We start from the raw sequence: 15,751 nt of genomic DNA on the forward strand, positions 1-15,751 counted from the left end.
TAAGTGCGAGTCCAAATCATGCGTAGGTTTTGTACTTTTATTTATGTTATTTTTAAATAAAAATTCGTTATAGCTCACCTTGTACCAAACCGCACAGGGTTTATGTGACAAGCCCTGCGTTGTTTAAGACAAGGTGAGTTACATAATTTAAGTTAATAATGCCCGTTTTCACTAACGAGGAGCAAGGCGATGCATAAAAAAGTAACGCCTAATCTCAGGTGACTCCAATCAAACGGTTTTTTTGTATAGATATCGGCTTTCGATTTAGACGATGCCAAGTTTTAATGAAAAATGTTTTTTATGTTGAACCATAAAGAAACGAACTTTGGTGCAGAGGTGAGCGCTGCTGTTTTATTTAGCCGATCCCCAATTCCATCTCCGGCAGGGGGCTTGGGAATTTATAATTTCTTAATTTTGTCTGGTCTCGATGGGAACCTTCGCCCGTGGCTGGTTACCGCCTTACTCGATGTCGCGTAGATTAGAGTTATGGGTTTGACGTAATTACCATTCCCCCTAACAGGTTAACCGGTTACCATCTTCACTTACCAGCAGGTGAGATTGCATAAAAGGGCTCTAACTTGTTACACCGATACGCCCGAAGTGCCCTGAAAATTAACACATTACTGTCTTATTTACGGATTACGAGGCTTCCAGAATCACCCCAAAAAAAGTTTAAAATTGAGTTTTTAGGTTAGGAAAGGCTGACTTAAATAAATTGTGTGATGTGCATTCCTATGGAATGGATTGGTCCTTTCCCATTCGAATGGTCCCTGTAAAGCGTACGGTATAATTAACAAGTCAATGCAAACTCCCAGAAGTTACACAAGATAACAATGAAGTATGGGGTTTAATTTTGCACGACGAGATCCAAGAGCTATATCTATAAATGTCAAAATTTACTGGCGTAAGTTATTAATCATAAACCTTATAGGTCACCTTACATGAGCGTATCCAGCTTCTGGTCTAGAGGGTGCCAAGTAAGATTTTTTTGGTGAAAATTTTTTTAGAGAGTCATCTGTAATCGATACTTAAGGCAAAACTGTATTTTTTTGTCTGTTGGTCTGTATCTCGGCCGCCATACATTTTTTATAGTTCAAACATTCTCTGCGAGATTTCCAGGGTGGGCTGCTGCCCTCCCCTAACCCCCCTCGCCACCCCCTGGCTACGCCCATGTCACCATACGCGGTAACTGGTCGCGTTGCAACATTGTGATTCATCCAATATATTAGGTTAGGGTAGCTGCGACTCCCGAGTGCTTTATGTAAGATTATCTACCTACGTTTACTTATTATGAATTATATGTAAATCCGTACATAAATAAATAAACATTAGCAGCCTGCTATTCCGGAGCGTGACTAATCCACCAGATACACCGTGGGAGTGCACTTGTATGCAGTACTACAAATAAGAGCAGGTTTAGCTTTGGTTTAGTACGACCAGTATGTGGGCTTTGTTCAGTTATTTATAGCGCGCGCTCTGATAACCTGTCAAAAAACTACGATTTATATGGAATCGATGTAGCGCCATCTAGTTATATTTATGGTACACAGTATTCTTACACTTGGGACCGTGAGCGGAATCCGCGCAGCATACTTTTTGGAGTTATTTTTAAATATACAAGCCTAGGAATGGTGTAGGGGTTCTAACAAGTAATGTAACGTAGTATGTATGGGTAATGGACGTTACTATATGAAAAGCACCATTTTTAGTCCCCGATATTTTTTTTAATACCCGCTTGCGCCGCGCGCCTTAAGCTATGGGCGCCAAACGGAACCCTAAAATGCATTATTATCATTACGACATCATTTGAAAAAAACCTTGTTTAATCTATAAGGTGTTCGTATATAAGAAAAGAGTATTACTAACTAGTAGCTCTCTCGACCATGACCAGTCTTACATTATTCGTTCTATGGTAAGTTATTACACTCATATGTTACAGTAGTTTTGGAATAAATAATAAAACTGTAGCTTGATAAACGTCAGATTTTTTTTTTAATTCATCATCATCAACAGCCTACAAGCTGCGGCCTGGAGGTCGTCCCACACTGCGCTTACCGATTCGCGGTCTCCACTCTAGAATTCGCTGCCCCAACGGCCATCGGTCCTACGACAGACACGACCTGCCCACTGCCACTTCAAATTGCTTATCCTTTAAGCGAATCCTTAAAGCGTCGTTGCGAATTCTTTCCCGAAGAGAGACTCCCAACTTGTGGATCAAGTCGACTGTCAGTGTCCACGTCTCGGCTCCATATGTCATTACTTTTTATTATTATTATTAAATTGATTATCATTTTTCCAACTGTGCTTACAATTAATTAATTTAAAAGTTAACATGAAATAATTATATTTGTGACCCATTATTGCGAATGTTTATTACTTTGTGTTGGATATATAAAGTCACCCGACCTTAGAGCCTCTTATTTCTGTCGCATAGCAGAATTGTCTGATTTGTGAAGTGTGGATTTAGGTTGGAACATAGCAGTTCTTCTGGGTTGCAGAAAGAAGCATCGTCACTAAAAGCTGTAATTCTAATAAAACTAAAGAAAATAAGATCGACTAAAAAGTTATAAAAACAGCTGTGCAGAATATATTTCAAATTGTATTAAATTTAAGTCAAGTCTGTTTGTAGTGACTACTACTGTCGTAGATGTATACTATTCTGTTTCCATATCTTTTGAAATTCCATGTTTTTTTTAGTGGACTCATGCACATCTGTCGAGGTCATTCTGAAAAGTTTCCACCGAATTTCAAGTTCGGTGCGGCCACCTCGTCATACCAGGTGGAGGGTGGCTGGGATGCTGATGGTAAGTCTTAATATATATATTAGGGGTAAGAATAATAACTATACAAAGATTCCATAGCGGTGATAGCCCAAAAGGTAGAAGCTCGACTTCACCTCGCACCTTTAACTTTTCTAAGTTGTGTGTTTTAATTGCAATGTCACTTGATTCAACGGTTAAGGAAAAAATCTTTAGAAAACCTGCAAACCTGAAAGTAACATAATGTTCTCATAGGTGTGTGGAGTAGAGCCTTAACCCCTTCTCACTGTGGGAGGAGACCCGTGTCCTGTAGTGTGCCTTTAATGGGTTGATATTATGATGATGATGAGAGTTCCCATAAAGAAATACGGGGTGACAAGCAAAGAGTATGTTACGTAGTAAAGGATGTTAAATATTTTTAGTATGTCAGTTTTTTACACAAATGGCTTGACCCATTTAAAGAAGATCTTGATTTATGCAACAAAAAAACAGCCACTATCAGCCAACCAGTAGCTTGAGGCTACCTATTTAAGAAGGTAAGGTTTTTTTTGAAGTTATATTTTTTTTAGCGGCTTTAGGAAAAAATCATGAAAGTGAAATTATACGATGTAACGAAATGCGTGCGTGCATGGTTTCACGATTTTATCAGGACAAAGGTAGTTACGAAACCGAGTGAGAGCGCAATACATCGTCCGCCATATTTTTTACGATGTGCGCGCACACCGTCACAAAAAACCCGACATTTTAGTTTTTCAAAAAAAGGTTTTACAGTGTACACTTTTAAATGTCAAAGTCTGCGGGCTTATTCCGGTGATTTAATTGTTTCAATTGTACAAAATATCAAACTTTAATGTTCAGTGAAACTTGGCGGTCCGATAATGATAAAACTAGATAATGCGTTATAATAAAACATTCAATGCATTTCCTTTTTTCTATTATTATTGTTCTCACAAACGTAGAATAAGGTGCAAGATAAAATTTTTGTTCCGCCAAAGAAGTATAACTTCTAATGCGTGTACATTAGTACACACACTCAGTGGCGTCCACAGGGTTTTCGACCAGAGTATGCATATAGCAGGTATATGGCATAAAATGGAAAAATTCCCCTCCAATACGAGTTTTATAAAATAATTTGGGTATGCAGTTCTTTTGTGCATGTATGAAGTGCACGCCACTGCACACACTTTTTTTTTTACTTTACTACTAGTTAGCCCTTCATTGGAATTAAAGGAAAATTATTTTACAATTATTGTAATTCATTTAAAGGAAATTGTATACAATTTTACAATAAATTACCAGTTGATATATTGGAGATGACACTGAAAAAGTTCAAAGTTTGTATTAAACGTAAGCTTATAGAAAAGTCCTATTATAGTATAAAGGACTACGTCAACGATAAAAATGCTTGGGTGTAAATTATTTTATTTATCGCCATAAACTCACTCCTATGTCATATTTTACATGTAACGTACGCATCAAAAGTAACATCTACGAGTATGTGCCTATTTGAATAAGGAAATATTTGACTTTGACTTTGACTTTGTTACAATTTCCCCTGATGGTATGGTTTTTTTTAGAAATTGAAAATGCAGTCTAAGATGGTAGCAGGCTAACCTATTATAACTTATTACGGCGAGATTACCTACTATACAATTGATGAATTACGTAATGACAAGGTTGCTTGGAAGCATCCGGCTCCGCTTTCATTTCTCACAATATAGAACAATGAGTGTTAAAATGTAATTAGTTTATCTTGGAAATGAGCTGCTGAGTTTCGTGTCGGCCTCTTCTCGGTAGAATCTGCCTTCCGAACCGTTATTAAAGTCATTACAATTTACAAACAGACAGATTTGACGTTTCAAAAGTTTACCTATATAGCTTATATTAGGCCTACTTGAATTAAATTATTTTTTTGACCTGTTGGGGAGTATGGCAGTTATATTAAACCAAAACTCCTTCTACGCGACATCGTACCGGAACGATAAATCGCTCCTCGGAACGTCTTTGTCGGTAGGATAGAAATAAGTCACGGCCGGAGCCTCCCACCAGACAAAAAATATATATACTTATGTAGGCATATCGGAACTAAAGTAGGTACTCGTTACTTGATTTTTTTATGTATAAGTTTTAGTACAATATTTGCTCGCGACAATTGAGGAGTCGTCCTAATGTCAATAGTTATTGTTTTAAAGTCCTGTAGCTATTCTGATTCTTGTTTAAATCAAGAATCATAATCCTGTGTAGAAGGCTTCGGCCGTAGGCAACTCCAGCCTTAATGATAATAAAACAGTGTAAAATGATATCGGTATGGCAGTTATATTAAACACATACACCAAATCTATTTCTACGCGGTATCGTAAGTACCACAATGCTAAATTACTTCGCGGTACCCTAATCGGTTTCCACGCGACATCGCACCGCAACACTAAATTGCTTTGCGGCACGTCTTTACCGGTAGGCTGGTAACTAGCCACGGCCAAAGCCTCCCAGAAGAACGTAGATGCAAACAACTTCTTAACATTTTAGGTAAAGGCCAGAGTATATGGGACCGGTTTGTACATGAAAATCGCGACAAGATAGCAAATAATGCAACCGGAGACGTTGCCGCCGATTCATACCACCTTTGGCGTGAAGATGTTCGGATCGCAGCAGAGATGGGACTCCAATTTTACAGGTAGATTACGGCCGATATAAATTGTATATCATGAGTAAAAACACCCGGCTAAGTTTGTTGTGGCCTGCTTAGACCAGGACGCGTTTGGAGCTCTCGTAGCTGTAGTTTTAAGTTTACGAATATGGTTAACGTCTCACTACAGTGTAATTCATATATAATGTACGTATCAAAAGTGCCACCTATGGACCTACTTGAACAAAGATATTTTTGACTTTTAGTTTGACAAGCACTTACATTTATTTGATACCCATAAAAAGGAAGTTGTGTAATCCGCCATTTTGTGGCGGCCATCTTGGACTGATTCTCATCAGCTATGCTACTACTACTACTACTAGCTACGCCTTTCCCACACACACAGGAACACATCAACCTTATAACACCCATCGTTTTTTGTCGGCGGGGGTTTCAAATGTATGCCCACAAAACTCTTTCAGATTCTCCATAAACTGGCCTAGAATTCTCCCCACGGGTTTCGTCAACGAAATCAACGAGGTCGGGGCTAAATACTACAGTGATCTTATTGACGCTCTACTGGCTGAAGGTATTGAACCAGTCGTCACTATCTACCACTGGGAGATGCCAGTGAAAATTCTGGATCTTGGTAAGTTTTACTGTCTCCTATGGAGCAGTTTCGATTCATTAATAATAGGTAATTTAATCTATCTCGTAGCTCGCGTTTGCAATGTCTATTAACAAAAACTCTTATAGTATATATGCATGTTTATTACAAAAAAAAACTTCCTTTAGAATTCATATATCAATTGCTGAAAATTGCATTCAAATCTGTTGCGTATTTTGGGCTTTAGGCTTCGGCTTTTCCTCGGGAACTACTTAAGGAATCGGGAAAAAAGGTGTCTTATGTTCTTTTCCATGTCAAAGGCTACATGCATGCCAAAATTTCATCGAAATCCGGTCAGCCGTTTTTGCGTGATTGAAAGACAAACATCCACACTTTCACATTTATAATATTTATTATTATATATTGTAGGATTCCTTGACAATGACTACGTTTTTGCGGCGCTTTCGTTTGAGACTCTAGGGCCATGGTCTTCGGACACGAAAAATTTTATTGACATAATTTCACAAAAGTTGGTCCTTACGTCTGGTGTCCCAAGAGCTGGCGCTTATTTAGCCCAACGGCTAAGTCTAGCTATACAACGGGGCAATAGCGCCAGCATTTTGTTACAGTTAGACGGCTTATATTTATTATAAATATTAATTTTAGTTTGTAATTATTATTTCCATAGTTTCATTATTAACATTAACAATAAAATATTACTTGACGATAATAAATAATTGATGAGTAATTTCTTCTGTCCCGAAAACAGGTGGCTGGGCAAATCCTTTAATAGTCGACTGGTTTGGAGATTTCGCGAGAGTCGTCTTCAATCTATACGCGGACCGCGTCAAAACCTGGATAACCATCAACGAATCGGTCATGTTCTGCGACTATTTCTACAACATCGGTCAGTTCTATAAGGAACCAGAATTCGCACCATTCCTATGCAATAAGCATGTCTTGCTTGCACATGCTACAGCATATAGAATATTTGAAAAGGAATTCCGCCCGAAGTACGAAGGTGAGCTATTTTTAAATATTATCTGACAGTAATCAAAACTATTGAAAGAGGCTCTCATAGAAGTACTAGACAATCACGTGTTTTTTTTACCTTACTTATGCTATTAGGGTGTTTTTGCACTATAAAACAAAACTGTTATACTGCGTTGAAAAGTACGCAACCAAGATATTTATTTTCGTGTTTATAATAATAGTACGTAAAGATTTTAAACTAAGTTTTAAACAAAGATTTTCGTGGTGCATTTGTCGATATTTCGACCCAGTTGCATGGATCGTGGTCACGACGGGACTGGACAAATCCAAAAATATTATCGTGGTATTTACCCGTTGAAATATATTTAAGGAATAATAAAACTTTCAATGTGTTAAAACCTTTCCTATTACTAGTGTCATTTTCTCTACAAACGTAGATTAAGGCGTAAGATAAAAATTTTAAAAAGATTTTTACCTTGGTACTCCAAAGAAGTAGGTATAACTTATAACGCGTGTACATAAGGACTCACACTTTTTTTATATTTTTGTCGTAAATATTTCTATTTTAACTATAGGTACTCACCCGAGATGCGTGTTCTTTTTTCATAATTTTGTTTATTTAAAATTTGTTGGCAGGCCGAATTTCCTTATCGAACTCTGTAATCTGGATTGAACCCGCTAGTCCAAAAGACAAACAACTCGCAGAACTTGGCAGGGAGCATGTGGTAATCACCTTATTAAGTTATATGAAACGAGTTATAACGAACTCATAAGAAGGCTCGCAGTCACACAGCGTGCGATGGACAGAGCTATGCTCGGAGTATCTCTACGTGATCAAATTCGGAAACGAAGAGTTCCGTGGAAGAGCTAGAGTTACCAGCATAGCTCAACGAGTCGCGAAGCTGAAGTGGCAATGTGTGGGGCACATAGCTTGGAGAACAAATGGATGTTGGGGTCCCAAGGTGCTGGAATTTCAACCTCACATCGTTGAACCGTAGAAATGCAGCGTTGTTAGACCCCAGGCGAGGTGAGCAGATGACGTAAGACCGTGGCACAAAGTTAAGAACATACAAAAAACATGTACACGACAAGTTATGAATCATCAAAAACCACGTCACTTTAGTAGTGTTTCTCGAACATTTCACAGTCACCTCATTTGACGGCCAATTGGCGCAGTTGGCAGCGACCCTGCTATCTGAATCCAAGGCTGTGGGTTCAACTCCCACAACTAGAAAATGTTTGTGTGATGAACATGAATGTGTTTCATTGTCTGGGTGTTCATATGTATATTATTAGTATATATGTATTTCATAAAAATATTGTTGTAGTATATTTATTTATCTATTTTATTTATTCCATTTAGCAGTTGACAGTAATAATGGTACATCTGTTCTTCTGAGTAAAATCAAAGGTGAATAGTTTTTGAGTAGACCGATGTCATAGTTTTTACTGAAATAAATCAGATACAGCCCTAACATCACCTGTAAAATTAAATTTATGTGACTCTTGTCACTTTATTAGGTACGCTTTGCGTAGCGTAGGTACTACGCACGTCGGTCTTTTATCTTCAATAGGTTTGCCATAATGTCAAATTCAGCCCAAATTCGGTTGTATAGAATAATAAATATGCTTCTTTTGATAAAATATTTTTACAGTAGTAGTTTATTCCTTGTGAAATATACTAATGCATCCTTCGACATTATTTCGTAGTTCTGTTACACGCTGTAAATAAAACAAGTTATCATTATATATAGAGCTAATAACTAAAAATGTACCTATTGGCACTATTTTTTTGTACTTTTCAGACTGGCAGATATTCGCATCCGATATTTTCCAAAAAAGGTGGATGGCCCCATTCTATTGAAAAGTTGATGTTGTCGTACAGTTTGAAGCAAGGTTACAACCAATCCAGACTCCCTGCCTTTACCAAGGATGAGATAGAGTTTGTAAAAGGTAAACATACCTACTTCTACATCAAATATCTCTTCTCTTCTTCTTTATTAGTTTCATATTATTTTCTTTTAATTGTGTGCAAGGCAATAAAGACTTTATCCATGCATCTATCTCTTCCTGTGGTCAAAGCATATTTTTCAAGAACTCTTTCTTCAAAAGGCGACATTCCTTAGGAATAGGCGTCCTGTTAAACTTCTGGAGTGACCTCAACTGGCTGGAGTGATCCAGGTCAGTTCAGGCCAACCAAGTACGGAAACGGTCAGTAACAGATGAAGAATTCCTTAGGAATGTTTTAGTTGGTGAAATAACTTATATTCAAACCCATGTTAGGTTCAAAATTGTATTTTTTTTAATTGGAAAGTCAGCCAGTCAAGTACCTTTACGTGATCAAATTGAGAATGCGGAGATAAGTAGAAGAAGCAAAGTACATGGCTCAAAACTTGCGAATTATTATTTTACCTGGTGGATGATTCAGTCTGAGATGTTAGCCGGCCTATTAATGGTACGCCTCTCTCTCGAATCTCTAATCAGTTTCCACGCGACATCGTACGTAGCCACCAAACGAAAACGAAAACCTCCTTTTTAAATACCTACTATAAATTTTTCAGGGACCGCAGATTTCTTCGCGCTAAACCATTACAGCACATTGATGATTAGACCAGCTCAACAGGGGGAATCAGGGAAGTGGTTTCTGTCTGGGTCACCCGAATTGAACGCCTTTTTAATAAATCCACCGAACGCCTCTTACGGAGTCGCCCATGATTTACCGGTAATTACTTGATTACGTATGGATTATTGCTTAAGCAATCCTAACTAATATCAATAAATCAACTCTTTATTTCGTTCAGGCTATACGTTCAGCACGTCAATAAAGCAACGTCATGCATTGTTTTTTATTAATATAATTAATGATTAAAAAAAACAATGATCAATAATTAATAAGCCATTATATGAATTTTAATTGTAAATTAATTTCATTCTTATTTCAATTTTAGACCTGAAATAAAATGATTTAATTATTTTTTTATATTATTATTGTTATATCACTGCTATAGCATTCGTTATTTAACGTAACGTTCGGGTGAATTATTTCATATACTTAATGCATTTACTCCACCATCGTTAGCCTATGTCCCAACCTATTTCAAATGACAATGAGAGATGGTGATAACAATAAGAACACCCGGTTTAGTTTGACATGGGACCATGACCATGACAGACCATGGCGCGTTTGGAACTCTCGTAGCTTTAGTTTTAGGTTTACGAATGTAGTTATCGCAATCACTACTCACTACGGTGTACATATTTTGTATTTAATGAACACATCAAAAGTGCAATCTGTGTGCCTACTTGAATATAGAAATATTGCACTTGACTTGGTACGACGTTAGCTTATGCATTCTCATCTGTCCTTCTTCTTGTTCTGTTCTTGGACCTGTCTGGTTACCTGGTACATTGTTGCATGATATATTGGGGATCGCAGTAGACGGTAATAGTAGCATAGCGAAAGCCGTTCTCCGTTATATCCTTTTAGTCGCCTCGTATGAAACCCGCGGAGGGGTGGTGACAATTGTATTCTGATCTGCCGTCAACACACGGAACCCAAGCGAGTATGAGCAACCTCTACCGTTATGAGAGGCCTCAGTAGTGGACTGTTATAGGCTGTTTTTATTGATCGACGTATAAAAAACACACAAAACAAAGTGACTTTTCGAGTTCCAAGTTTTCCTTTGGTTCCCAGAATACACATGTGAACACGAACAAATTAGCATGTCTAGCCCGACGCAGAAACGAGAGGGGTGCTATAAGTTTGACGCGTGTGTGGTTGTGTGCGTGTGTGCCTCTGTGTGTGTGTGTGTGTGTGTGTGTGTATGCGTTCGCGAATGTGTTATCATATTTCCCTAACGGATGAACAGAATTTGATATTGTTTATTTTGTTTGAGGGGTAAAAAAAGGTGATCTAGTCGGGAGTGTTCTTAGCTATTGATGAAAAACGTTCAAAGATGGCCGCCACCAGAAAATGGTGATTTTTTTCTTCCACAACTCCCTCTATATGAGTATCAAATGAAAGGTCTTGACAAGTACAATAATAAAAACTATACTAAAAGTCGGGGCTTTTAAATTTTAAATTCATTATTCCCACAGGTATACCCTACAGGCATCCGCCGACAGCTGGCGTGGATAAAGAAGCGATATGGTGATATCGATATCCTCATCACGGAGAACGGATTTTCCACAACGGGCTACAATCTTGAGGATTACGATAGAATTAACTTCATGAAGAAATACTTGGAGCAGGTATAAAAATCAATTTACCTCATCTTTTTTTTTTTAATAGATACAATTTCATTAAAGTCTGGGATCACGTTTTTCTAAATTCGTGGTTAATTCGTGAGCATTTTGTATTAGAGAATTATCTATCGTTGTTATAGTATATTTATCACTCATTACTTGTTATAGATGTTTATTTATTCCTACTAATATTATAAATGTCAATGTAAGTTTGTTTGTTACGCTTTCACGCAAAAACTACTTAACTAATCCTCATGAAACTTTGTACATATATTCTTTGAAGTGTTAGAAGTAATATAGAATACTTTTTATCACGACATTAAGCTCGGTTCCTTTGGGAGAGGGGATGAAAGTGTTTGTCGATTTTGCACCATAACTACGACAAATTATAACCGATTTAAATAATTATTTTTGTACTATAGAGGTAATATAATATGTATTTAATATTGCCCAAACTTTGGGAAGAATTGATGAATGTGGTTGGAGTCAGAGGACCGAACTCCTCAGCGGACAGCAGCAAACCGCTCTTTAATTTTTTTTAGAGCTAAAACTAAATTGATTGCCACATCGAAAAACAAAATCAAACGCAGACGAAGTCGCGGGCAACAGCTAGTATAATATAATTTCTTTAAATTTTATTCTGTATTAGTATGTAGAATTTTGATCACATTTAGATATATTGCAAATAGTTATAATTTAGTATATTGTACCTTTATTTGACCTATGCCGGGATAAAATCATCTTACTCACATCCTGGGGTGGGAAGAGATCTCTTATAGATATAAAAACTGGCTATCTTGTGATGAAGCGGTGATAGCTGAGTGGGTATGATTTCGACTTCACTTTCGGGAGGCAGAGTTCGAATCCCAGCACCCACTTCTAACTTTTCCAAGTAATGTGCGTTTTACTTAGAAAACACTTGCTTTAACGGTGAAAAAAAACATTTAAATTCAAAAAAAATCTAAATACATTTATTCTAGTAGGACCAGTTTATAGCCACTTTTGAAACGTCAAGTCAGTCTGTTTGTAGAGACTCTTCCACCGGTTCGGAAGGCAGATTCCATCGAGAAGAGTCGGCAAGGAACTCAGCAAATTTCTCTTTTTCAACATCATTTTACAGTTTACGATCTTCTGAACTTACTATCTTGTGAGGGATCAGAGCTGAACCTGCTTCCAAGCAGCCTTGTCGTTAAGAAATTCATCAGTCGTATAGTGACCACGATTTATTAAATGTGTTTTAACACTTTGTTTAAGCTTATGCGTTGGCAGGTCAAAAATTCCCTAGGGAATCATATTTTAAAAACTTATGACGGCTGACTGGCGCAGTGGGGACCGACCCTGCTCTCGGAGTCCTAGGCCGTGGGTTCGATTCCCACAACTGGAAAATGTTTGTGTGATGAAAATGAATGTTTTTCAGTGTCTGGGTGTTTATCTGTATATTATAAGTATACTACTAGCTACCTTAGTACCAATTACACAAGCTACGCTTACTTTGGGGCTAGATGGCGATGTGTGTATTGTCGTAGTATATTTATTTATTTTACTTATTTATATACTAAACCCCACAAATGACTTCTGGCACCTTTCGCAAACGATATGCAGATGTCACTAAATTATCTCCATTTCGAATAAAACGATTGTCTATATTCACTTTTCGTTTGTAAAGAGTAATGTTTTGTCTTATAAATAATATATTGTTATTAATATATTGTGAGGTTACCGTACGTATACCTATTTCTGTAGATTTTCCACGGAGGGATTCACGTGATTTAAGTTTATATATTGAACATCGTGAGGCAAACTGCATGCCTGAGAGTTCTCCATACTTTTGTCACAGGTGTGTGGAATCCACCAATCCGCACTGGGTTCTGTGGTTGGAGTGTTTAAACGTATTTTTTTTTTTTTTTATTAAATATCTGTATTTCTTTTGAAATGCATGTAGCCTATCAAAATAATAACATTGAATAGGTGTACGAAAAATAACCTTTACCTTATAATAATTTTAATCTAATATAGATTAAAATTATTATAAGGTAAACTTACTGACTTAAATTTCTTTTCCCATGTGTTCCCGAATCAATTCGGATTTTTTGATGATATATCTGATTTTTCCAGGTGCTACTGTCAATAAAAGTGGATAATGTTAGTGTGATCGGTTTTGGGGTTTGGTCGCTCATGGATAACTTCGAATGGCTTTCTGGATACAAGTAAGTTATTTTCATTCCACTGCAATTTCCTTTGGTGGTAACTTACCACCTTCTCTTACCACTGTTAAGTGCCCTGTGAAGTGTTGCTCTGTTTATAGACGATGTTTTTCCACTTACCATCAGGTGGGCCATATGCTTGGTCCGTCAATTATTACTATAAAAAAAGGTTAATTGTAGTCCAGAATGGTAGCCATCACTAGGTTTCACACTTGAACAGTTTTTTTTTTATTCCACTACAAGTTAGCCCTTGACTGAGATGCTAAGATGGTAGCGGGCTAATCTGGTAGAGAGGATAGTACTCATACCCCTAATCACTTAATCGGCTCGTCTTTGACGGTAGGGTGGAAACTAACCACGGCCAAAGCCCCCCAGACCAGACCAGAGAAAATTCAGAAATTAAAATTCCCGAATTGCCCCTGCTGGGTATCGAACCCGGGGCCTTCTAATAAAATTCACAGCGCTCACCGTTGCGCCACGGAGGTTGTCAAAAAATTTATTGAACTAGTTCGTTTCTCGACTGATGGTGATACGATCGACCGTAACAATAGGATAGCCTCCCTCCGAGCTGGTGACCCGACCATTCATCTTTCTAAGTTATATAATATACTAGCTGTTGCCCGCGACTTCGTCTGCGTTTGATTTTGTTTTTAAAGTATTCAGTATCGCTAAGCCTTAAATGATTATAGTAATATATATATCTTAATATATATAAATCTCTTGTATATATATATATATAACATGTGACTGTCAATTAATTATAGACAAATAATTTGCAATAAAATAAAATTGCGACTATAATAATTAAAAATCTAAGCTATCCTATCTCTTAAGTTGGACCAGACTGCTCACGGTGTGCCCATTTAATTCAAAATCGGTTAAGTAGTTTAGGAGTCCATCGCGGACAAACATCGTGACAGGAGATTTATATATATTAAGATGGCCACGACTTGTAAAAACTTCGATTGCGCGATGTAAAATATTGTGGCGCCATCTAGTTTAGCAACGGGAGACCGCCACATTCCGTAATTACATAGGTATGGTACGTAACCGTAAATTATGGGTCTCATAGGTAGTGTTCAAGTCAGAAATGAGGACGGATCGCCATAAAAGAACTAGAGTTACCGACATAACTCAACGACTTGCGCAGAAGTGACAATAATAATAATGATAGTAATAAAGTTTTTGACGTGACAATGTCTTATAATTCGATGGAGCCGGCTGCACGCACGAAAAAACATGACATATGCGGCGTTACCTCACTCTGAGGCGTTCCATTCAAGGCTTGAAGTGCAAGCGAGAGCGCGGAACGAGCGACAAAGAGGCACAGTCGGCCTCCGCGTTCGACATCTGTCTCTCTACTTGAGTGAGCGATGCGTCCGTGTGGACAGCTTCTATACAATAATACATTTAAATGTTTTCGGCAAGGATGAAGTGTTTATAGCAACGATAATATCTATCAAACAAATAAAATTAAAATTTTCTTTTGAAAAATGCAACCATTCCATCAGTATTTTCTTACGACTTAAGCCGGCTTTACAGACAACCACTTTTAATTAGAGGCATATAAACCCATATATCAGCTTTTATACACAAAGAAATCTGTAATTAAATGCATACATTAAAACTAACATCTAGGTAACTTAAATAGTTAATAAACTTATTTCAGATTTCATAGGATCTTAGTTTATTGTCTGTTCCTGTCTCGATAAACAGACAACCTTGAGTTTTCTATTGTTAGAGTTTCCTATCCTTTCCCAAAAGGATGCTTCACGAGCAGCGATACAATAAAAGCAATGGGTGGAGCACATAGTTCGGAGAACCGATGGGAGTTGAAATTGCGAATCCGCACCGGTAACCGCAGCGTTGGTCAACCCCCAATGACGTGCACAGACGCCATCAACCGATTCGCGGGGAGCCAATGACCACAAGCGGCCAATGATCGTGGATTTTGGAACGCCCCACAAAAGACCATATGTCCAGCGGTGGACGTAAATTGGTTGAAGTCATAATGATGATTTTTATTGCAGGCATAAATTTGGTTTGTACGAAGTGGACTACGAGAACGAAAAACGAGCACGTACCCCGAGAGCGTCCGCATACTATTACGCCTGTCTCATAAAAAACCGATCCCTACACATCGCGGGAGAATGTTTGCATAAGTATCATTCGAAATTCAAACGATTAGAACCGAATGGTACGACCATCACACAAAATGGCGGCGTACTTTTGACTGCTGTTCTGTTATTTTTCTGTAAATTATAGAGCTACGTACTAAGTATTCTATTTTATTTATTTCACTTATTTCACTAACGAC

The 15,751-nt window shown here is 37.7% G+C and overlaps 1 protein-coding gene across 1 annotated transcript; it reads left to right on the forward strand.

Annotated features, from left to right (window-relative positions):
• The first annotated feature begins 1,877 nt into the window (after positions 1-1,877).
• Positions 1,878-15,715, forward strand: LOC120626844 (myrosinase 1-like). Its single transcript, XM_039894619.1, has 11 exons — positions 1,878-1,912; positions 2,698-2,804; positions 5,286-5,433; positions 5,868-6,034; positions 6,762-7,013; positions 7,622-7,710; positions 8,791-8,938; positions 9,547-9,707; positions 11,084-11,236; positions 13,346-13,437; positions 15,465-15,715. The coding sequence occupies exons 1-11, from the start codon at positions 1,884-1,886 to the stop codon at positions 15,697-15,699; spliced, it is 1,581 nt and encodes a 526-aa protein (XP_039750553.1). The 5' UTR covers positions 1,878-1,883; the 3' UTR covers positions 15,700-15,715.
• Positions 15,716-15,751: the final 36 nt, after the last annotated feature.

This window comes from Pararge aegeria, chromosome 1 (genome assembly GCF_905163445.1).
Source record: "Pararge aegeria chromosome 1, ilParAegt1.1, whole genome shotgun sequence".
NCBI lineage: Eukaryota > Metazoa > Arthropoda > Insecta > Lepidoptera > Nymphalidae > Pararge > Pararge aegeria.

What these genes read in the sequence shown, in the direction of transcription:
- LOC120626844 (XM_039894619.1), top strand. Translation starts at nt 1,884, where the DNA reads ATGACCAGTCTTACATTATTCGTTCTATG. An exon ending in GGGTGGCTGGGATGCTGATG is followed by an intron (nt 2,805 to 5,285) that starts GTAAGTCTTAAT and finishes TTAACATTTTAG; the next exon opens with GTAAAGGCCAGAGTATATGG. An exon ending in AACTTGGCAGGGAGCATGTG is followed by an intron (nt 7,711 to 8,790) that starts GTAATCACCTTA and finishes TGTACTTTTCAG; the next exon opens with ACTGGCAGATATTCGCATCC.